At 34.2% G+C, this 24,880-nt stretch overlaps 1 protein-coding gene across 1 annotated transcript; it reads left to right on the top strand.

Moving 5' to 3' along the window:
• The first annotated feature begins 20,555 nt into the window (after window positions 1–20,555).
• Window positions 20,556–23,829, top strand: LOC149561333 (uncharacterized). The gene is made up of 2 exons (XM_089823777.1): window positions 20,556–23,160; window positions 23,278–23,829. The coding sequence occupies exons 1-2, from the start codon at window positions 20,556–20,558 to the stop codon at window positions 23,724–23,726; spliced, it is 3,054 nt and encodes a 1,017-aa protein (XP_089679903.1). The 3' UTR covers window positions 23,727–23,829.
• Window positions 23,830–24,880: the final 1,051 nt, after the last annotated feature.

Below are 24,880 nucleotides of genomic sequence, written 5' to 3'. Positions count from 1 at the left end.
TGATCCTTGTATGATCTGATAAACCTCGCTTCTGAAAATAGAATTCCTTGTGCACCCTTGTATGTCTTCTCACACCTCTCTCCTCTTTTACAATGAAATTTCATCTTCCTTATAGAGACATTTGAGAATTTAGGGTTAGGTATGGATCTACGATCCATATTCAATCTTCATTTTTCGCTTATGGTTTGCACTTCTTCTATTGGTTGCATGCCTTCATCATTTTTCTTATTGGCTGCACGTAGATTGCATAGGAAAAAATAAAAGATTCAATCTCATCATTAAATCCTTTGAGATTAACCTTATGTCGGCTATAAAAATTGTTTGCATTATAGTTTGTGAAATTACAATCTCTTATGCTAATCTACTGAGTTACTCAGCTCCTGAAGTGTTGCTGATACTCGACACATGCTATTTCCTGGATAGCTCGGCACCTTAACAAAACTGTATCACTCGGCACCTTATATAGCTCGGCACTTGTTAACACTCGGCACCTTGTATTGCTCAGCACTTATACTTCACTTGGCATCTGATCTTCACTCGGTATCTGATCTTTACTCAATATCTGATCTTCACTTGGTATCTGATCTTCACTCGGTATCTAATCTTCACTCGGCATCTAAAAACTACTCGACACATGAAGATCACTCGGTACCTGTTGTGACTCGGCATGCATGATGTACTCGACTCCAATGTGGAATATGATTTAGTGTGTTGGCACTCAAGTGTCAAAAACCATTATGAGGTTAACAATCTCCCCCTTTGACATGAGTGACAAAAACACTTAACTGACCTTATGAGTACATTTACTAATCTGATTGGTATGTACATATTTTTAAAGAAAACTTGATCAAAATTTGTAACTTACAATCTTACAATATATACCTCAAAAATTTTGTAACTCCCCATGAGTTGATTGTGCCTTATCTATATATCAAGCTCCTCCTTTGTATCTTTTCTCATTTTATAACTCCCCTATTAATTTATCTCATAATATCTGTATCTCCCCCTATTATGTTTGTTTTCTCCCCCTTTTTGACACTTATGTCAAAGAATGTTTAAGGGTTAAGACCATATTTAGCCAAAAATGTGTTGTTTACCTCCATGATTATCCTAAGAGTTGCATCCCAATTGTTCAAAGCAATTTCCAGTGACTTATGCTAGATGGCAGTCTCGGAAGCAAGATGAATAAGTCCATCTAATGTAGAAAGATTTGAGTATTTCTTGAGAATAGTTTTATCATATACCTGCTCTTTATGGAGTATCTCTAAATGTGTGGTAATGGAGGACTGGAGCTATATTAATTTGGCCTTGATATTAGCCTCATCTGCTATTAAGATAGCTATTTCTTTGTGAGTGTGAAGCAATTGAGAAAAATGCTTCTCACTTTGAGCAGGATCATGTTTAAATTTCTTTCCAAGCTCAGTATCTTTTGGCTTGTTTCTTGTGTGAAGTATGAAAAATCACACAACTTTTTGTACAGTGAGAATATATTCTCAAGTACCTTTTTCACTTTGTCAATAAGCTTAGCCAATTCAACTTGTGAAAGTGCAATTTGTCTTGATATCTTCTCATTCACTTTCTCTTGAAATTTTCTTTCTGACCATTCCATATGTTTTGCATTTGTTTCTAGGTCTTCATTTGTCACCTGGTCAACAATATCTGTTAATTTCTTTGTGATATGCTTTGACTCATCTAGTGATTGCAAATTGAAGGCATCCATAAAGATGTCCTTAATCTCATATAGTGTTTGCTTATGTTTATACTCCTTCCTGAGTATTTCCTGTCTTTTTCTCCTATTCAGTGCTTCCTGCACTTCATTGATTTGATCAATGGTTATTGATTTTGAGTCATAGCTTGGTATGACTATCTCCTCATCTAATTCAGGGTCTCCATAGTGAAGTACCCTTGCAACTCTGGTAGTACTAGATGATGGTATAGATATTTGCAATGGCTAGTGTGAAGGAGTTCTTGAGGTAGGCAAATTTATTAATGTTTGAATTGCCTCCTGTTCTTTAGGGGTTTTCACTGTTTCATCCTCCTTCTATCTACCATGATCAATTATTGTAATCTGTGGAAGTGCACCTTGTGCTTGTGCTGTAGGATCATATGTAATAGTCTGTCCTATTTGTTCTATTCCTTTTTCTACAGCTACACTTTGCTTTTGTCTTGCAACATCAATTATGCTTATTGGTATTTAGAATTGACTACTAGTAGTTGTGATAGAAGGTGGTTCTTGTGGATTCACCTTATCTTTGACTATATTTTCTACTATTTTTTGCAATTCATCTATACTGACCAATACTGGATCTGTACACAATATTGCTTGTTGTGTACATTGGTCAAGAATTCTTTTAAGATCTTCTATAGTTAATGGATTGATATTCTGACCAGAAGTATCAAGAATATCAGTAATAGTTATAGTGTCTGCAAGTGAGATGGATGCTTGAGGATGGCTAGGGGGTGGCAATTGTGTGTCTTGCACACTCTAATCTAGTTGCTGCTCTTGCTCAGCTGTTGCCATTGTATCCTATTTTTGTGTCTCTTCCTCCTCTCCATCTTTCTTTTCTTCATCTCTTTTCTTTTATTCTTCTTCTTTCCTTTTTCTCCTCTCCTCTATTGGTATAACAGCTTCTTCCTTGTATTCTTCCTCAAGAAAATCTTCAATCTTTTTGTACAAGTTCTTCCATGATTTCATTGTTCTTTGAACAATCTCTTCCATCCTATTTTGGAGTATGAAGAATGATCTATATTTAGGTGTAAACCTATTATTATGCATTTTGACTACATTTCTTACTTGTTCCTTGGTCAAATCTAGCAATACACTAGCTAGGGTTGATTCCCTCATCTCCTTCTCCATTTTCAAACAAAAATGCCATCTGTCTTCTACAATTTTTGACAGTTCTTTTGGCAATTGTCTATCTAGTTCAAGTGGAATGTACTTGAACTATGCCATCATTCCATACATTGTTTCTTCTATCTTATTTTTTTCTTCTTTAGTAAATTTTCTAAAATCAACTTTATTTAAATTATTTAAGTCACCACTTCCAATCTTTTTACATAAGATATCAATTGATGAATTGCTTACCTTTTCAGATTGATCTTCTTCATCAGTGTCAGGTTGAGCCACATACCTTCTTCTTTTCCTCGACTCTTCCTGTGTTTCCTTGACTTGTTTCTTGTTGGTAACTTCCTCTTTTTCCTTTTGAGTGGAGGCCCTTGTTGATGCTCGTGTTGTTGGCTTTTGAGGTGATGGCGTGGTAGCTTTCTTTGATCTGGGCTTGGCTGGAGACTGTTCTGTTGCCTCTTCTTTGGCTCAGCTTCAATTTGTGCTTCCTTGGCTTCTTCTTCCTCTGAACCTTCCTCCTTGTCTTCTCCAAGACCTTGAGTTACTTCCATTGGCCCTTGTTCTCACTCATCTTCATCATCACTGTCATCTTCTTCTTCTTCTGCCTCAGCCTCAATTTCTTTACCAAACTTCTTCTTAATCTTCTTTATTAATTTGTCTTTCTTCTTCAATGTGGAAGTAGTTTTCAATTCCATGTTAATCTTTGATCTTACCACATCATAAGTGCCAAAATATGGAGCACTTTTATCTATTTCTTCTTCCAATAATGTAGTTATTGCTACTGATGCCTCATCAATATTAATTTCATATCCAAATGGCCTTAGCCATCTTACCCTTGGTATTACTGCTTGAATATAGGTAAAATCAATGTCAACTAAGAAACATATATCATTAGTATGTTTTTCTACTAAGGAAGCTGGTATCCTTCATCTTTGCTTAATGAATTTCTTGAAATCCTCAAAATAGCTTTTCATCAAGGTATCAAAATTTTCTCCCATTTGTTCTATATATTCATTAATTTGGCTAATGATGGTTCTGTCATTCCTCCATGCTACTTTGTCAAAAGAAGGAAACTCATTCTGAACATAAAAGAATATGCAAACTAGGATTGCTCCAAATTTGCATTGAGTGCCCTTTGTTCTTCTTATGGAAGCTAGGTTTTCATTGATCTATTGTAGTTGCAGTTCTACAAGATCATAAGTATGATCCTTTTTCACCAATTTGTAGCCTACATCTACTGCAATGCATGGTACACTATTGAGTCTACTGGATTGATAGAATTTATGGGCAATGACTCTAACAGCAAACTCAACTAGAGGATCCTATATGGTATGAATTGTCATTCCTCTTTTGTTCCATTGTGCACTAGTATTATTTTCAATGACCTCCTTTGATTCACTTCTCAGGGTTTTGTACCGATCTAGGTTTGGGTACCTTGTTACTCTATGTATAATTTCCTTTGTCAATTTGATGGGAATATCTTCTAACCACAAATTTCCACCATGAATTCTGCTCAGTACAAGTCTAACCCATTCTGTTTTGAATACGGTAGGAAAACTTAAAACTTGGGTCAAACCCTTTCTTTCAATTATTTTAAATTCTTCTTTCAAGACTCCATCTACACATAGTTTATCATATGCTTGTCTAATTTCCACATCTCCTAGAGCTCCTATCTTGCAGTTACAACATTTCCTCACGTCTTGAACCATTACAACTTTTGGGGGAATATGGGAGAGAGCTCTAGCTGGATCATTTTTGTAGGCAACTTCAGGAATAGGAAAAAAATCAGGTTGCCTGACCTCATTTGAAACTAACTGAACTTCAAAAGACTCTTTTTCCTCAATTTTCTTCGAACTTGACACCATTTATGCAAACTAGGGTTTTCACAACAAAAGGATATGAAACTACGTAGCTTGGCACAAATGAAAATACCTTAAGATCGATGAAAAATGTTTGAATGAGGTTGCAATCTGCTTGATACGCTGGATTCTTGCTATGAAGTCACTTGGCTCTCTTTCTTCTTCTTTTCTTCTTGATCGCAATGAGAAAAACTGATTGAAATTGCGATAATATACCCTAATTTCATCGCATTAAATGCTCAACTACCAACTCGGCTTTTGAAGAAATTTTAACCTAACTTGGCTTCCACTATACTTCCACTTTACTCAGCTTTCATTGGAGTTTTCAACTCGGCATCAATTATTAGCTCGGTCGCTATTGGGAGCTCAGCATCTGTTTTAACTTGGTATCCAAAGACAGCTTAGCAACAACATTTAGTTTTTGTCTAGACATCTTGTTTCATGTAGATTTATACTTTGCTTAGCTTCTTTGTCTTAGGATTGATGTGTGATATAGCTTTATATATCAGTTCTATGTACTTCTCATGCTTAGTTTGATGAAGTGTGATCACTTGACCCATTGGGTGAAGTGATCCCTCCACTTGATGTATTGCACTCATCTTTCTTTTTCCAAGTCTTGTTCATTTGCCCCCTTATCTTTTCGACATCAATCTTTTGTTTTCCTTTGTTATCTTCAGTCTTGGGTGCCTTTGATCTTGTAGGACAATTTCTGCTAATATGACTGATTTTCAAACAACTGAAACATGTAGTTTGATTCAACCATCTTTTGTAGTTTCCTTTGAAATGTGTTCTTATGCAGTTCTGTGGTATATGTCCATATTCTTGGCAATAGTGACAACTATACCTGGTGTTGTAATCCCAATGATAATGACTTTCATTCCCTTCTATTTTTGCTGGTTGATTTGATGTCCACATAGGTTTTGATCTGCATTCAAATGCCCTATGTCCATACTTTTTGCAATTATAACAATGTCCATCAAATCTCTGAGTCCTTGAGACATTGGATCTGCAATTTTGTGTCATATGTCCTTGCATGTTGCACTTGTGACAGAAACTTTTGCATATGTTTGATTGATTGAATTTTCTACTCCTGCACACATTAGTTGCATGCCCCTTCTTATTATAGTAATGACAAGTGGGTTTTGAATTCTTACCTTTGTCACTTCTTTGTTCAGCACTTTTTGATGATTCCCCAACTTCAGTGCTATTGTATCCTAGTCATGATGTATCATGGGCAAATTTTGGGGATTTCAGCAACTATTCAAAATACTTGATGGCTTCACTTGATTTATTGAGATTCTCTGCTACCTCTTTTTCTCTGTTCAATTCATTCTGCATTTGTTCATTCTGCATCTTCAAAGTAGAGATCTCAATATCTTTTACATTGAGTTCATGATCAAGATTCATCATTTGGGCAAGTGTATCCATCTGCATGTTTGAGATCCTTGTCAGTTCAGTACATTTTTCTTCAAGTCTGTTTGCAAGATTTCTTTTGTCATTTTCCAACATCACTTTATCTTCAACTGCTTGTTTCTTGTGTTCAGTAATTTCACATATCATTATGGCATGTGATTCATGTTCCATCTTCAGAGATCTTATCTCATTTGCTTGAACTTTGTTTTTCTCCATCAATTCTGCTATTGTTGCATCAAACTCTTTTGTATCTCCATTGGAAAATATGTTTGTGGTATCAATCTCCTTGTAGTGTATATCATTTTCAGCTATGGCTAGATCGTTCCTTTTTTTTAATGAGTTTCTCAACTTGTTTCTATATTCCTCCAAGCTATGCAGAGCAAGTTGCACATCTATCACCTGATTTTCAATGATCTTTCCAAGTTTGAAAGCTTCCATCTGTAGATCTTTTCCTCCAAGCTGTTAGGCTTTTCCTTATGAGAACCTAGATTTTCTTTGATACCAATTTTTGGAATATTCAAATATGGAAAGAGTACTTATGAGGGATGGGGGGGGGGGGGGGGGGGGGGGGCGGTGAATCATAAGTATCACACTTTAGCCAATAAAACTTTTAACTGAAAGTAAATTGCATGCTTGTAAATACATCAAATAAACATAAAACTAAACACATGCATCAATAACTCATAACACTAGAATTTGGTAACCCAGAAACCCTCCAGGAATAATAAGGTAAAACTGGGGTGGGGATGATACCCACAAAAAATAACTGCAGCAATATTGTTCAACCACTTCTGATGGTCTGCCCTGTTAAAGGCTTTACACTGTGTCAATAGTGACCTGGTTAGAGGATTTCAAACACTTAACATGAAGTGTCACCTTGTTAAAAGATTTAATCACCTGATTAAAGGATTTTACAAAATAGTTGTTAAGCTAACCTATCACCATAGGATTTTCATTCTAATACAATTGTTAGAGAGTATTAAGTATCATGAACCTGATAGATTACAATCCTTGATTGTTGAATTCAAGCACCTGTTCCGCTTTCTCTGATCTTGATCCTTGTATGATCTGATAAACCTCGCTTCTAAAAATAGAATTCCTTGTACACCCTTGTATGTCTTCTCACACCTCTCTCCTCTTTTACAATGAAATTTTGTCTTCCTTATAAAGACATTTGAGAATTTAGTGTTAGGTATGGATCTATGATCCATATTCAATCTTCATTTTCCGCTTATGGTTTGCACTTCTTCTATTGGTTGCATGCCTTCGTCATTTTTCTTATTGGCTGCATGTAGATTGCATAGGAAAAATAAAAGATTCGATCTCATCATTAAATCCTTCAAGATTTACCTTATGTCGGCTGTAAAAACTATTTGCATCATAGTTTGTGCAATTACAAACTCTTATGCTGATCTACTGAGTTACTTGGCTCCTGAAGTGTTGCTGATACTTGGCACATACTGTTTCCTGGATAGCTCGGCACCTTAACAAAACTATATCACTTAGCACCTTATATAGCTCGGCACTTGTTAACACTCGGCACCTTGTATTGTTTGACACTTATACTTCACTCGGCATCTAATCTTCACTCGGTATCTGATCTTTACTCGATATCTGATCTTCACTTGGTATCTCATCTTCACTCGGTATCTGATCTTCACTCGGCATCTGAAAAGTACTCGACACATGAAGATCACTTGGTACCTATTGTGACTCGGCATGCATGATGTACTCGGCTCCAATGTGGAATAGGATTAAGTGTGTTGGCACTCAAGTGTCAAAAACCATTATGAGGTTAATAGTAACCATGCATGTATTGGCATGCTCTCCCTATGAGGATCCCAAGTATCTACTACTGCTATTAATTTGGGTATCACTATATGATCTAGAATGTTATGAAGTACTGAAGGTGGTTGTAACTTCTCCAATGTCTCCAGAAAATGTAGCATAGGTTCAAGATCCCTTGGGTCCCAGGAATTTGTAACAGTTATTCTCACTACTTGAAGAATAAATTTAGTGAGAGTTGAGTATAAGGAGTTGAAGAAGCAAGTTCTACTTTTATGTAAATGCCATAATCATGAGGCTCATTACTTTACAGAAGCCATAACAACTAAATCCATTTAACTAGGTTATGGCTTGTTTCTTTCTAAAAATATCTTCTATGATGTATTTTTGTAAAATTTCTCGCAAACTCTGCCCATTTTTCCTAGTCTACATTATTTTTGTGGAGGATCTTAAGGTAAGTCACTTAGCACTTTGAAAATGATCTCACTGTATATACATACATATATACATGTATGTATGTATACATGTATGTATATATGTATGTATGTATGTATGTATGTATGTATGTGCCCTTGTGATCAATGTATTTCATTGTCATACCCTTTTGATCTCTACATCTTATTGTCATGCCCTTGTGATCTTTGTATATGTATGTATGTATGTATGTACATATGTATGTATATAAATAGAGAGATGTTGGTACAATAGAAAAATAATAAAACTTACTCAATAGGTAACATGGCCACAGATGTGATGGCAACACCTCTCAGTATGTAGATTCCTCTTTTTCTCTCTCATTTTTCATTTGTTTATTTCACTTGAACTATTATTTCTTTGGGGGCATTTTCTAATATTGGATTTTTTTTATGTAGGAGGTGATGAGGACATTCCTAGATGTACCTATGTGATGAATTTCTTGTGAGCAATGAAGATGGACTTCCCTTGAGAGTAGTAGGAGGTGATGAGGTCATTTGAGGTACTTTAAAGATTCATCATTTCTTAACTATTTTAGATGTAAATAGGGAATCTAGATGTTTTCGGGGGGAATGAGCTTCCACCTCCACATGGTAGGCCCTGATTAATAAAGAATATTAAACTATTCTTAAAACCAAGTGAAGGTCAATATTAACCTATGATTGCATGAAAACTAATTGTGTGAATCTAATGTGAGCTATGAGACCATCACAGCTATTCAACATTTTCTACCAAATTTTTTTTTATTAATACAACAGGTTGTTGCCATTGTGACACCCATGTTCAACGACTAGCCATCATTTGCGCAACATTCCTACCACATAATTGTCATAATTGGGGTAGATGTTTTTGACAACTCGCCATGAGTCCCATAACATTTCTGTCACAAACACATTGCTATTGCGAAAATGTCTTTGACAGCTTTCCATCACAATTGTGATGGTGAAAATGAACTCTTTCCCAATGACTCTACCCAATTTATGACAATTGTATCTATCACTTTTGTGACAGTTTCCCTTATCATCACAAATTACGATGAAAAAAGTCTACCACCCATCTGATGGTAGCCAATTCCTCTTTTTATCAGTTGGGCCATGTGTATCCATCATAATTACGATGGTTTGCTATAACAATTGAGACCCAAATGTAGTAGTGAGGTGATAAAATTAAATATACAGATGCATCACTTGCATGCCAGGCATGAAGAACATTCTCCAATTTATAAAATATGGTTGGATATAAAGGCTCCATATGCTAGCCCAACAATGGAAGCCAAGGATGTAATCATGCATATATTGGCACACTCTTCTTGTCAAGGTCCCAAGTATCTATTGTTGCTATTAATTTGGGCACCACTATATGATCTAGAATGCTATGAAGTATTGAAGCCCATAGTAACTCTTCCCATGTCTCTAGAGAATGTAGCATAAGTTCAGGGTCCCTTGTCTCCCAGGAATTTGTAGCATTTATTCTCACTTCTTGAAGAATAACTTCAGTGAAGAGTTGAGTGTAAGGAGTTGAAGAAGCAAGTTCTACTTCTATGTAAATGCCATAATCACAAGGTTCATTCCCTTGCAGAAGGATTTTCCATAATGACCTTACCTCTCAACCATGCAAAGGATGTTGAAGTGGTTCCCAACCTTGAAACACTCTTATAAGTAATGGAAACTAAAATCTAGATGTAATACATTGCAAATTGCACAACTTGTAGTCCTCTTGATATTTGGACTATAAATTCTCAAAGACACTTCAAGTCATTCCAATGTCATAGTACCTACCACAACACTTTCTTGGATTCCATCCAGTGCTCGCATAATATCCTCTATGTTGTCTAAGTATTGTTCCTATCATACAGTCTCTTTCTAAAGATGCTCCTTCTCCTTATGGTATATTATAATAGAATCTCTCTCTCATTCAATTATAGTGCATCCCAATTACTTGCTCCAAAGATGCAACCATCCATCTATCTCTAGATTGTGCAAGCATGTTTTGTTTTAAAAAATCTAGATAGATACTAATAGTTACAAAGCCATAAACTTGAAGACCATCATGTGTGCCTGCCACTTTAGGAAATAAATTGATGTCATGTTCTTGTGCATATGGTTCAATCCTTTCCTCGATAGCTTTCATTTCAACATTCAAGTTTTCAATATTGGTCAAGATACTACGAATAATAATGCAGACCGAGAAAAATGGGTGGAGTTTGCAAGAAATTCTACAAAAACATACCATAGAAGAATTTTTTAGAAAGAAACAAGCCATAACCTAGTTATATTGGTCTAGTTTCTAATTAGCTAGGTTGATTAAAAATTCCTATAGAGTTGTCATTATATTAGGTATAATAAAATGAACAATTAGTTGTTCCCAACTAGCAGGATCTGATACAGTTTTCCAATGTGATAAAATTGCATATGCAAATGCATCACTTGCATGCCAGGGATGAAGCACATTCCCCAATTTATAATGAATGGTTGGATATAAAGGCTCCATACACTGTCCCAACAATGGTAGCAAAAGATGTAACCATGCATGTATTGGCAAAGTCTCCCTGCTTGGATGCCAAGTATCTACTATTGTTGTTAGTTCGGGCATCATTATATGATCTAGAATGTTATGAAGTATTGAAGCCAGTAGTTGCTTATCCCATGTCTCCGAAAAATGTAGAATAGGTTTAGGGTCCCTTGGCTCCTAGGAATTTGTAGTAGCTATTGTCACTACAAGAAGAACAACTTTAATGAAGAGTTGAGTCTAAGGAGTTGAAGAAGAAAGCTCTACTTCTGTGTAAATGCCATAATCATGAGGCTAATTCCCTTGCAGAAGACTTTTCCATAATTAAATTACCTCTAAATCATGCAAAGGATGTTGAAGTGATTCCCAACCTTGAAACGCTCCTATAACCTTATCACATTTTGTGTGTCTTTGTTCCCTGAATTGTCTATACACCAAAAAGGATAATTTAAGCTTACTTTCAAGGGTTTCAAAACAATGTAGGTTGTCCTAGCTAGGGTATGGTCTTTCACTCATCAAAACTGATCTTAGAAACTTTTCCTTTAGTAGGATTCAACCTTACTCATACCTCCTCCTTCTACACTAATTGGTTTGAAGTATCTAACCACTTTCAAACCCCAACACTCCTCTTCTTGATCTGTGATCTCCTATCGATTCCAATTTACTTACTCAAGATTTCTTATTACAATTCCCAACCATTTAAATGTGTTTCAATGGTAGATATATAGCCTTCCAAGAAGGTTTCAAGTGGTTGGAATAACCACCAAGCTCAAATTTTTTCTCAAAAAGTTGTCAAACGATTTTTGCAAAAAGTTGCATATCTTGACAACTTTTTAAATTTTATGAGAAACTTTACTTCTAGTCCTATTGGGAGCCCTTGAATCATCTAGATTGAGTTAGGAATGCTATTAAAAACATTATTGTGACCCTACAACACCAATATACAATTTTTGAGCTATCATGCCCATTTGACAACTTTCATAGCAAGGTGTGCAACTTGACATATTTTACCTCTTTCCACTTCCTAACTCCTCCATGACATCTTATGACTCCTTATCCATATACAAACTAGAAATAGAGCATGAAAACCCACCATAGATGCACACTTTTTAAGGTCTTAGAACTATGTCTTTGTAAGACACAAACCAAAACTTAGAAACAATCCACACACCTTTCCCAAAAAATCCAAACTTATTCACCATCCTGACTTGGCTAGAGTTAGCACAAGCCCACCATCTCAAACTAAAAATGAAAACTCTTTATGTGTGTGTATATTTATGTATGTATGTATATATAGAGAAGCTTCTCTTTATGTATATGTATGTGTATATATAAATACGTACACACACACACACACACACACATGTGTGTGTGTGTGTGTGTGTGTGTGTGTGTGTGTGTGTGTGTGTGTGTGTGTGTGTGTATCTATGTATGTATGTATATATAGAGAGATATTTTTTAAGGTGGTTATTACATCTTAGCACAACAAGAAAATGATCTAGCTGCATAAATATTCCAAAATCCAAATAAGAAAACAATAAAACTCACACAATTTGTACTAAGTGACTTGCCTCAAAATCCTCCACAAAAATAATGCAAACTAGGAAAAATGGGCAGAGTTCATAAGAAATTTTACAAAAACATATCATAGAAAATATTTTTAGAAAGAAACACGTCATAACCTAGTTAAATGGATCAAGTTTCTAATGAACTGAGTTGTTTGCAAATTATTATAGAACTCTTATCAAATTAGGTACAATAAAATGAACAATCAGTTGTTCCCAGCTAGTAGGATCAAATACAATTTTCCAAGGTGATTAAATTGTATATGTAGATGTGTGTGTGTGTGTGTGTGTGTGTGTGTGTGTGTGTGTGTGTGTGTGTGTGTGTGTGTGTGTGTGTGAATATGTATGTATCTATCTATATATGTATGTGTATATGAATGTATGTATGTATATATACAAAGATATCTTTTTTAAGGTGGTTATAACATCTTAGCACAATGAAAAAATTGATCTTGTTGTATATGTGAAACAAGCCATAACCCAGTTAAATGGGTCTAGTTGCTGATTAGTTGGTTTGATTGCAAAGTCTTGTAGAAATGTCATCAAATTAGGTACAATAAAACAAACAATCAATTGTTCCCAGCTAGCAATATCAAATACAATTTTCCAAGGAAATAAAATTGCATATGCATATGCAAATGTATGCATGTATGTATGTGTATGAATATATTTATGTGTATATGAATGTATGTATGTATGTATATGTATGTATATATGGATATATGTACGTATGTATGTATGTATGTATGTGTATATGTATGTATGTATGTATATATGTATGTATGTATTTATTTATATATGTATATACATATGTATATGTATATAATGTGTATATATACATACAACACACACATGATGTGTTGGAATAATTAGAATAATTGAGAGGGGGGGTGAATCAGTTATCCAAGGTCTAAATGTACAAATAAAACTTTTTAGTACTTAACAAATTCATATCCATATATCCATATCATGCATGCATCCATTAGATCATCTAATATCTAAAACTTTAGCTAGTTGTTGTCCTAAGTCAAATCAACTTTGCAGAAATGTAAACATGAAACATCACAAATTCAATAACACATTTGACACAAGTATTTAATGTGGAAATCCAATCTGGGAAAAACCACATTAACATGCTACCAATTTTCACTCTTTTGAAGTGAGCCCTGATAGGAGCCAACCTTATTAATGTTTATAATGCACACCATTAAATGTGGCCTAGTTAAAGGATTTTAATCACCCAATTAGGAGTGAGCCTTGTTAGAAGAATTTAGAACATTCCATTAGAATGTCACCCTATTAAAGGATTTACTCATGACTATTAGGTCGACCTTAATCCATAGGATTTATCCAAACTTATAAAATTGTTAGGGAGTAGTAGTAGGACTTGATTTGATAACAAAACAACTCACTTGTAGATAATAGATCTCTATTCAGCTCTTCATTCTTCTTGGTATTCAATCTCCTTTGTCTCTAATTTCTTGATCACCCCTTCAAGCCTTCACTTCCTTAAACCTTCATGCTTAGTATGCCATTTACAGATCCACCCCTTAAGCCCTCATATGAAGCAATACCATCTGACTTCTTCCATGTCTATCTTTGTTCCTATAACTTTTCCTTAGGCTTCAAAAACCATCAACAACTATTGATTTTGGAAAAGCATCCTCTTAAATAAAGAATTTAGATCTTTTTTTGCTTAACCACAATCATCTATTTTAGGGTTAGGATGGATTCATTGAATCAAACTATCTTTCTATTTTGTTCTTCCTCTAGAAATTTCTCTTAAAATCTTCCTTAGTTTCATCACAAAATGGTTTGTCTTGAATTTTGTGGCTCTAGCTCATCAAGCTTATCTTCCACACCCTTCACACAATTCAAGAAATCAACCTTTTTGAATTAGATTAATCAAATCGTCAGTCAAACTCTTTATGTTGTCACTCAGCAACAACTATCTTCTGATGCTTGACCAACACAAGGTTTCTTGACATCCACTAAAATTTAATCGATACATTTTATCTTTTTACTCATGCTCAACACATACTAAATTTTCTTAGCATACACTATTTCTTCACTTTTCTTGACATCTACTAAATTTCTACTTGGATTGAACTAACATTGCTCAGCTGCCATTGTTTACTCAATGAAGCTTGGTACACACATTTTTCTTTCCTTCTTCTTCCTAACATATCTTGTGTATCCTTTTAGTTTATCCTTAAGTAGATAAACGATGCTCTATGTCATCATAGTCTTATGTGGTATTAGTGCTCCTTTTACACACCATATAACTCAACCTTTCTCTAGGTACTCTTGTTATCCCATGTTCTTCAAATCCTCTTCATTAGTCAATCAAATGATAGAATTCAAGCCAAAGTAAGAAATTGTCTTACCAGCAAGTAGAAGGTTTGACATCAATGACAAAATAATGATTGTTCCACATTCTTATACTATCAACAATCTTCTTTTCTTAACAATCTCCCTCTTTGACATTGATGGCAAACCAATACCAACAACAATACCAAAAGAATAGATTAATACCTTGTATTGAAAATCTCTCTCTTTATCAATGTATTTCCTTCTTCTATATGAGCTACTATCAAACTTCTTCTTTTTTTATCAACTCTGTAGATTTCTCTCTCTCTCTTTTCTGAGCTTTAACACCTCCCTCATAGTTCTATAAAATTTCTATCTCCCTCTTTCTCATAGTTAATTCTCATCAAGTAGGATCTCCCTCTTTGCTTTATCTTTTTGATGACTAACTCTTTGACAACAATTTCATTCTTAAGTTATATCTCTCCCCTTTCAAGTATATATCTCCCACTTTGACAATAATTGCAAAGACTTTCCATCTCTTCATGTAGATATCTAAAATTAAGGTTCTTCCTTTGTCACCTTGCATGTGACTATAAATCTTTTGTTTCAGCTCATTATTTAATTTAGGCAGCTCCTAAAGTGAGATCCACTACATCAAGTTATAAAATATGCCATTCAACTCAATTGATGCAGGACACAACTCTTGTTTCTCAACAAGCTTGGGATAGGGGTAGCAGGCCCTAGTTTACCTCTTAGATATGCATGAGCATCCTTAGGTAAAGCCTTTGTGAATATATAAGCTATCTGTTCTTTTGTATTCACATATTCCATTCTCACTTCTTTTGTCTTGAACCAACTCTCTCAAGTAATGATACTTGATTGGATTGTGTTTTTTCTTTGTATGCATCACATGGTTCTTAGATATGTTTATAGCACTAGTATTGTCATAGTAGATTACAATAGGTTCAATGATTTCCTCCTTCATTCCTTTCAATACCTATTTAGTTCACACAACATTGTACTAAATGCAATTGTTTTTAGTTTCTCTTACTAGTGCATAAGATCAAGATGCAAGTATTTTTGGCATATGTTTCTCTATTGCAAACAAAAATAGGAAAAGGGTAAGCTATTATCTATTACACCCATACAATACTTTTATGTCCATTTAAATATAGGTAAAGTTATTTTACACCTTAATTTTGAAGACTGTACAGTTGTGCTTGTCAGGAAAAATTGTTACCCCATCTCCCCACTCAAATTCTTCAATTTTTATAGTCCCATTGATTACTAGACTCATGTTGTATCAAAGCTTTTGTGGAAATGTAAAGAATTTTCATTTCTATTAGACATAAATATTTATTTCTTTGGGGAGTGACATTTTATATTGACTTCAGTAAGATATAACATTTTTAGCATGTAAAGAAGGGATGCGACCAATGGTTAGTGATGCGAGTTATCAGATTCCTAAACTATTTTTCAAGCTCTAATTATTCAGATATAAAAGTGATTACTATATTTTATAATTTCTTATTTGGTGATTAGGCTACATTGTCAACACTTTTAAGGAGATGGAGATGTAGGAGAAGGTTCTGAAGAAAAAAAGAAGTGTCCAAGGAACATGCATGAAGGGAATTCAGGTTAACAACTGTAGCCGTCCCTATGGACAAATTTGGAGATGAAGATTTTCAATCAAGCTATTGTGGGAGATCCTTACGTCATGATATGAGCACATTTCCAATTTGAGGAATACACACTTAAAAATCTCTTGTAGTGACCATTTCTGCAAACACATGGACACAAATCTTTGGTATTTTAGATGCAATAAATCTATAATAGCCTTACCACCATGAACCCTACACTTAAGGAGCTCAACAGATGACTTATATACATCATAAGGTTTAGGGTTAATGTTCAAGATAATCAAATATAAAAAGTAATAGAACTGATGGAAAATGGTTGAAGGCTCAAAATGAATTAATGATCTTGTATACTCCTAGAGAAACTCGTAACATTCAATTTACATATTAGGTCATCCATCTCATAGAAGGAAATATGCTTATTATTTCATCTAATGGTTCAAAATTTTAGAAAGAATGGAAGATCGTAGCTTTATTCATAACCATTCATAATTTATGTGTCATTATCAATTTTAGCATTTGGTCAAAGCTAAAGTTTGACCGAGCTTCTACGTAATTGATTATAAATGGTGGGATCCAGAAGACTCCTCTAAACGAGAAATTTTTATAGTTGTTTGTTTGACATAATTCCTCAAAGAAATATGTTCTTGTGGATAAGACAAGTGCTATAGCATTCAAAGAAATATGTTCTTATGGATAAGACAGTATAGCATCTTAAATTGCAGTCCTATATAATTCCTTTGTTATGAGGGTCCTACTCTAAAGTTTCTAACCTTTCATGTCTAACATGCTTGATCCAAATCAATTCTGCATTTGATTTTAACTTCTCTCCATTTAGGACCTCAACTCTTCATTTGAACCACATGGGGGCAAACAAGATGACTTGGGAAACCCACTCTTCAAAGAGGGCCAATCTGGGTGCCCCAATTCCTGATATTTGGGCCCAAATTCAAATTGATTGATCATCAACATGTTTGAGAAAGAATTTCAGACCCACATCAATGTGCTTTGAGTTTTACACCATAAAATGATTAAAAGAGTTATATAAGAAATGTATCATCTTTTATTTTAATAAAAAAAAAAATTTAAGTCAAGCTCCCAACTATAATTTTTTATTTCGAACTAGAGAACAAACATCAAGTCTTAGAGTATGAATATTTGCATATTTATGCATTTTTGAAGTCTCTATGATCTTCTCTTTCTAAAGAAAACTACAAGCAAACATTAAGCATCTTTAGGAGAATCTTGAAATAAAGAAGGTAGGTTTATGAAGGTATAAGCAATCTATTTTTAGATGTAGCCCTTGCTATCTAACAACACACTTTCAATAGAAGTTCAATTTATTTTGATTTAAAGGTTGATTCCTAGATTAGGGTTCTTTTTTGTGTGTACAAATAGATAATGGATGTGCATAAATAGTTATAAATAGAGAAGAAAGAAATTTGTAGTTTGTAATTTATCAAAGCTTTGTCAAAATATTATTTTTATCATGATAAGCACCATGATGCACAAATGTTTTAGGATAATGATTTTAAATGCATACTTGATATATATATGAAATTACATTGTTTACACTTTTTGTAATTACTGGTGACACAAAATATCAACCTTTTCTGTTAGAATAGTAATGTGAATCATATTTATGAATTAATTTATTTTGTCACTTGTTCATCACAATGTTGATATACTACATTAGAGACAGACTAGCTTAATTGAATGATCAATGGTTGGTATCATCTACAGAGAGTGGATGATCATACAAAATATCCTTGCAATCCAATCTTCTCCATTTGTGATCTTTTAATTTGTCTCTTCACTTTCTTCAACATCATCTTGTTTGATAGTATGGGAAAATGATAGTTGGATGTATTTTGAATAGTGAACATGGATCCAAACAACTAGACAAAAATGGTTTAACAATAAAAAAATGTAGAGCTCAAAGAGATGTTGGAGGGATTCAATTGCAACATTGACAACAATGTGATGATGTTGAAGCTTGACACACTTTTAAAATTAGACTAACAAACAATTAAATTTTGTTCTTGTGAGCCTTGATGCAAAAAAAAAAGACCAAAAGACCAACAAATATGGAAATTTGCAATAGCCAAATGTTTTTTTTTTTTAAATCAATAAAAGTATTACTATTATATAATCATATATCAAAAACCTTGAATTCTCATAAAAATATTTTCTATATAAATTTCTATAAGAATGCTATAAATGAACTATAATGATTTAAAATATTTTTTAAATGACATCCAATTAATAAATTTAATCTTTGATACAATTATAATATTCCTTGAAATTATTATTAAGAATCATTTAAAACAAATTTTATCTAATAGAATATTAGAATTCGATCCACCTATTCCACACTAAGGTGGGATTGAATAAATTTAGCAGCATTCTAATATTAAAAAGTCTATTCTTCTTTTAGGTCAGATAAAACAATTTTCTTCGTTGCTTTCCATTCCTTTGAAAATCCTAGCCTGAGAAAGCTTTCGGAGTCTATATTATGAGCTGTCTCACCAAAGTCAGTCAAGCCATGTCTTTTGTCGATGGGCCTCATTGAGTTGGGAAGAATGGCAATTTTAAAACTCTTGTGATGATAAATGCTACAACTTGAAAGCTGACAGTTGTATGTATTAATCTTCTTCATGCAACCAAACATAACGTCAAGTAATTACAAAGGCATGAATAGACAACTATGGAGCTTTAGGGCTATGCTGGCAAAGTTAGGTAACTTTTCTTCACGCACAAAAGATGAAGTAAACTCGTCTCCAACCGTTACAAAGTGAAGTGCACCCTATCTTAATCCTTCATAAATGGAAGTAATGATGTGCACCAAATATTTATCCTTCACGCAAAAGTGGCCTAACTTTGTATTTGCCTTCTCTTTCCAATTATGTATTGCGTCTGGAATATGTTGGTGAATTGATGGCAAATGAAACCTTTTCTTCATTCAATTGTGGAGAATTACCAATTTCATCTAATTTTATTCAAGTCTTTTGTAATGGTTTAAATATTATATAATGATTCATATATCAAAAAAAGTGTTAAATAATCAAAATTGCAATTTTTCTAATATTTAAGGGTGACCTTCCACAATAGAAAAAAGTTTGTTAATATAATATATCCACTTGTGAAAGATTTGGCTGGATCCCATTCTAACGTGCTAGCTTTTTGGCTAAATTCCTTGCTAGATTTTCTCCGTCTGATTTTTTGTCTCATTTTCCTTATGTTAGTTGTGGTGTCCCTCGAAACATGCTTTTTCTTTTTAATCTAAACTATAGATAATAAAAATATTTTAATAAGAAATTTTGATATCTTCATAATATTTTTATATAAATAAATTTTTAATAAATTTTAATAAATATTTTAAAAATAACAAATCATTATATATTTATATGTAAATGATAATATTTTATCTTTCAAATATTGATAAAATTTTAGCAGTTTTTATATGTAAATTAGATTTATACATTATATATATATATATATATAAAGTGTGTTTTCCTAATCTATATAATATTATATTAAATAAATAAATAATGCTAAATTTTATTATAAGACTAGTGAAGAAAACGTGGTCTTTATGACTTCTTTCATCTTAGTGATGTTAGTGATGTCTAGCACTAATGGCTCTACTTTTGTTTAGCTTTAAAAAAAAAATTTGAAGTTAATTATAATTTGAAATATGAGTCTAATAAGAAATATTAGTCAAAATCTATATTAAACTATATTTCACATGTGCAAATCATATAAAAGTTCAACAGAAATGAATTAAATATGTTGAAATATATAATTTTAGAATTGGAAAATTGAATATTTAAATTTATATAAGAAATAAATAAAATAATAGTTTTATAAAATATAATTTAATTAAATAATTAATTTAGAAATGTGATGTTATAGGGGCAGGGGCTCTAGCTCAGTTGGCTAAATCTTCCTTGTTGTAGGGGTTGGTCACGGGTTCTAGTCTCCCCCGTCCTCGTGGTACCAGTGGACGAGTTCTAGTCTCCCCCGTGACTGAGCTTTTATCTTTCCCTAAAATAAATTTAGGTACCCCACGCGCTGCCGTATAAAATTGAACCCAACCATTAACACCTTTCATTCTTTCAGAATATTTTTTTGGGTGTTTTCATAGACCAAGCTGAGAATGAAGATGATGATTACTTTGCTACTGTTTTTCTGGTTCTCTGATGATTACTCTGCTTCTTCTGTTCATCTGCCAAAGCCTTCTAATTATTCCGATCAGGAATCTCTTAATGATTTCAAGGCTTCTCTGCTTTTGGACCCATATAATTCCTTGCTCGATTGGTCTCACAATCACACCTTCTGCAATTGGACCGGTGTTGCCTGCTCTTCCCGTAGACAGCGTGTGGTTTCCCTCAATCTCACTGGTATGGGATTATATGGCCCCATCTCTCCCTTTCTGGGAAACCTTTCCTTCCTTAGACTACTCGATCTCAGACATAATAGCTTCCAGGGCCATATTCCATATCAGATTGGAAGGCTTTTTCGCTTGAGAGAGCTTGGGTTGTCCCATAACAATTTAAGTGGAAGTATTCCATCTGAATTTAGTCTTCTTTCAAATTTGGAAACCATTAAATTAAGAAGAAACAATTTGACAGGTATAATCCCACCTTTCCTTGGAAACCTGTCATCCTTAATTATCATGGACTTGGGCCAAAATAGACTCAAAGGCGAAATTCCTGCTGGGTTGGGTATGCTTACTCAGCTAAACTGGCTGGGTGTTAACGTCAACAACTTGACAGGATCGATCCCCGTGGCCATTTCCAATTGCACTCAGCTCCGAGTATTGGCGCTAAATCAGAACAGCTTAGAAGGCCCGATTCCCTGGGGAGAGTTCCTTAAAAGGCTATCAGAGTTGCAAGAATTGTACTTGGGGGCAAACCATCTCACTGGAGATATATCGAGCTTAGTGGGTAATTGGACTCAACTGCAAGTGTTGTCTTTGTGGCAAAACCAACTCAGCGGCACAGTGCCCCTCCAAGTTGGGAAAATGCAGCGGCTGAGACATTTAACTTTGCAGAGAAACCATCTTGTGAGTGGAAGCAGTGGTTCGTCTATTATAACAGTCTTAACTAATTGCTCCGGCTTGGAAATTCTTGATTTTGCGTCTAATTATCTCACTGGCATCTTGCCCACTTCAATCGGTAGCCTTTCCAATTCACTTTTTTATTTAGGATTGGCGTCAAATGAAATTGAGGGAAGCATACCAGAGGAGATTGGTAACCTCACAAGTATAGCAACAGTAAGCTTGACAGCAAACCGATTGAATGGGACCATTCCATCTACATTTGGCAAACTTCAAAATCTGGAAAGATTATTACTTGGCACAAACAATTTGGAGGGAAGAATCTCAGAATGTTTTGGCCAATCAAAAAGACTCGGATTGTTGTCGCTTGAGGAAAATATTCTATCAGGAAAAATTCCAGATACTCTTGGCAACCTTTCACAGCTAAGAAGGCTTTATCTTGGTCACAATCACCTATCGGGGAAAATACCTGCCAGTTTAGGTAGATGCAAGACTCTAGAATTGATCGACTTGGCACACAACAAACTAGTGGGAAATATTCCTCCTGGTGTTGCAGGTCTTCAAAATCTCCAGTTCTATTTCAACGTTTCTGCAAATTCTCTGCAAGGTTCTATTTTGGAAATGAGCAAGATGGCTATGGTTTTAGCCATAGATGTTTCTCTAAACAATTTCTCAGGTGTCATTCCTAGTGCACTAGCAAGCTGCAAGGCAGTGGAGTATCTAAATCTTTCTACAAATGCATTTGAGGGTCCAATCCCTGCATCATTGGCAGATCTACAAAATCTACAGTACATGGATCTTTCTTGTAATAATTTGTCAGGTATGATACCAGTAGCTTTTAAAGGGATGAAAATGCTCAAACATTTCAACCTATCATCAAATAGGTTAACTGGGGAGGTCCCAAGGGGAGGAGCTTTTGCAACACTCGATGCCTCAGAAGTTATGGGAAATCTTGGACTTTGTGGTGGGTGGATAAATTTGCCACCATGTTCGCACAAACAACCATCAATTTCAGAAAAGGTAATAATTCCAGTTGTAGTTGGGATTGCAATTTTTATTATGTCTCTTCTATTGGTAGCATTTGCCTATAAATCATGCAAAGGCTCCAATATCCCTGCTCTCAAAGTATGGCCTCCAAAGATTTCATATCAAGAACTTATAAATGCTACTAGTGGGTTTAATGATGAAAATCTTTTAGGAATTGGTAGTTTTGGGTCAGTTTATAAAGGGATTTTAAATAATGGTAGAGATGTTGCTGTTAAAGTTCTTAAGTTGCAAGATGAACACGATCACCGAAATTTTATTAGAGAATGCAATGTATTAAAGAGAGTTCGACACCGCAACATAATAAAAGTCATTTCAACATGCTCCAACCTCGATTTTAAAGCCTTAATTCTTCCATTGATGTCAAATGGAAGTTTAGAGAGATGGATACATCCTCGTGAAGGGGGCAACTGTAGACTAAATTTGAATGATCGAATAAGGATAGCAACAGAGATAGCACAAGGAATGGCATATCTTCATCATCATTGTTTTGTTCAAGTGATTCATTGTGACCTCAAGCCCAACAATGTCCTACTAGGAGATGATATGGCTTCATACATAGCCGATTTTGGCCTTTCCAAACTTATTTTTGGCAATTTTGTGGATTCCTTGGCTTGTACAAATGCACTCAAAGGATCTATTGGATACATTGCACCAGGTATAATTTTCTTATTATTTTTTCTTTATATTCTTTACTTTTCCATGTTTATCTTGTAAATGATTGAATTCTTCAAATGATTTACAACAATTAATTCTAGTTTATTTGTTACTATAGAGTATGGAATAGGCAGAATTTTGACTACAAAGGGAGATGTTTACAGCTATGGAATCTTACTTATAGAGTTATTGACAAGGAAGAGACCAACAAATGATATGTTTAGGGAAGGAATCAACCTACGAAAGTGGGTAGAAATACATTTTCCAAATAGAATTTCAAATGTGGTGGATAATAGCCTTCTTATTGAAGCTCATGAATCAGAGACATCAATGGCAATGGAGTGTCTTACCCAAACTATACAAATTGGGTTGTTTTGTACAAGGGAGTTACCTCAAGAGCGACCTAATATGATAGAGGTAGTTGATAGATTACATACAATTAGTGGTGCATTTCTTAGCGCCCCCAGAACTTTTCAATTTCCTATAGATATCTCACCTTTTATTAATAATGAAGGAAATATGAACACAATAGGAAATAGGGAAAGCTGGTCTACATCTACATCTTAAGCCCCTCCCCCTCACCAACCCCCTGACACTCCCCCCACCCCCCCAAAAAAAAGTTGTTACTTTATATCTTGGCAGTCTTTTATGAACAGATGAAATAAACTCCAACATGTGCTACTCATATGTTATAATGTTGTCACATGATTATTTTATTATGTTATAGACCTTGTTAGATAATTGTTCATGGACAAAATAAGTAAGCTAGTAGCTAGGAACAATAATAATAATAATAAATGAAATGAGTAGAGAACTAATGAAAAACAAAATGCAAACATGCAACAATGATATTATGTAAACCTCTATATTTGATTTGAATATTTTTATGTGATTATACATATAGTCGTGTACATTATTTGGGTGAAAAATGGATGGTGATTGAGTTTACCATTGATCAAGATGTGAATATTATTATGATTAAATGAATACAAGTGTATGGAATTCACAAGGGGGTGAAAGATTCTAGTATGTCATGAGGAATTCAAAAGGATGTTATTTTGTGCTCCCTCATACATGTGAACAACTAGTACTAGTTGTTATTTTGTGTGTGTATATAACATGTATATATTGGATGGTCATTTTACACTAATTTTACAATTTTGAGTATGGATAAATGAATAAATATTCCAAAGGATTGATATTTAGAAGGAAAATAAAAAAGTGAGATTGTTTTATGAATAAATGACAACCAGTGTGTTGATGCACTTATTTTGTGTGCTTGAAACGAAATATAGTTTTGCATGAGGAAAGTGAGATTTTTTTGTTAAGGAGAAATAAATAATACAATAGGAAAAATAACCTTGGTTTCTTCTTCAAGTGACTACTAAGTTAAAATTATAACCTTTGATTCTCAATTTTGGTGAGATTGTACCCATATCTTGTCTTTCTATGTTGTACAAGGATTATTATTCATGAAGTATTCATTCTTGGTATACTATAGAAATTATATATCTTGCATGTCTTGTAAATGTGTTGTGATGTACGTTAATGTGAGTATATGTTCTTGTGTCTTGGGGGAATTTTTGAATTTTTATTTTATTTTATTTTCTTTATGTATGGGTTTTTGCAAGGTGAGCCTCACCCTTGGGAGGGAAGAGAACCTTGTTGAGTGAAGGGTGCATGAGGAATGCATTTGGGTGGAGAGTCTCTCCTTGTAAAGG

Source organism: Cupressus sempervirens, chromosome 4, assembly GCF_028749045.1.
Source record: "Cupressus sempervirens isolate cs-2001-9-10 chromosome 4, ASM2874904v1, whole genome shotgun sequence".
NCBI classification, from domain to species: domain Eukaryota; kingdom Viridiplantae; phylum Streptophyta; class Pinopsida; order Cupressales; family Cupressaceae; genus Cupressus; species Cupressus sempervirens.
The sequence above is the reverse complement of the archived record's forward strand: the minus strand, read 5'-3'. Positions and strand labels throughout refer to the sequence as shown.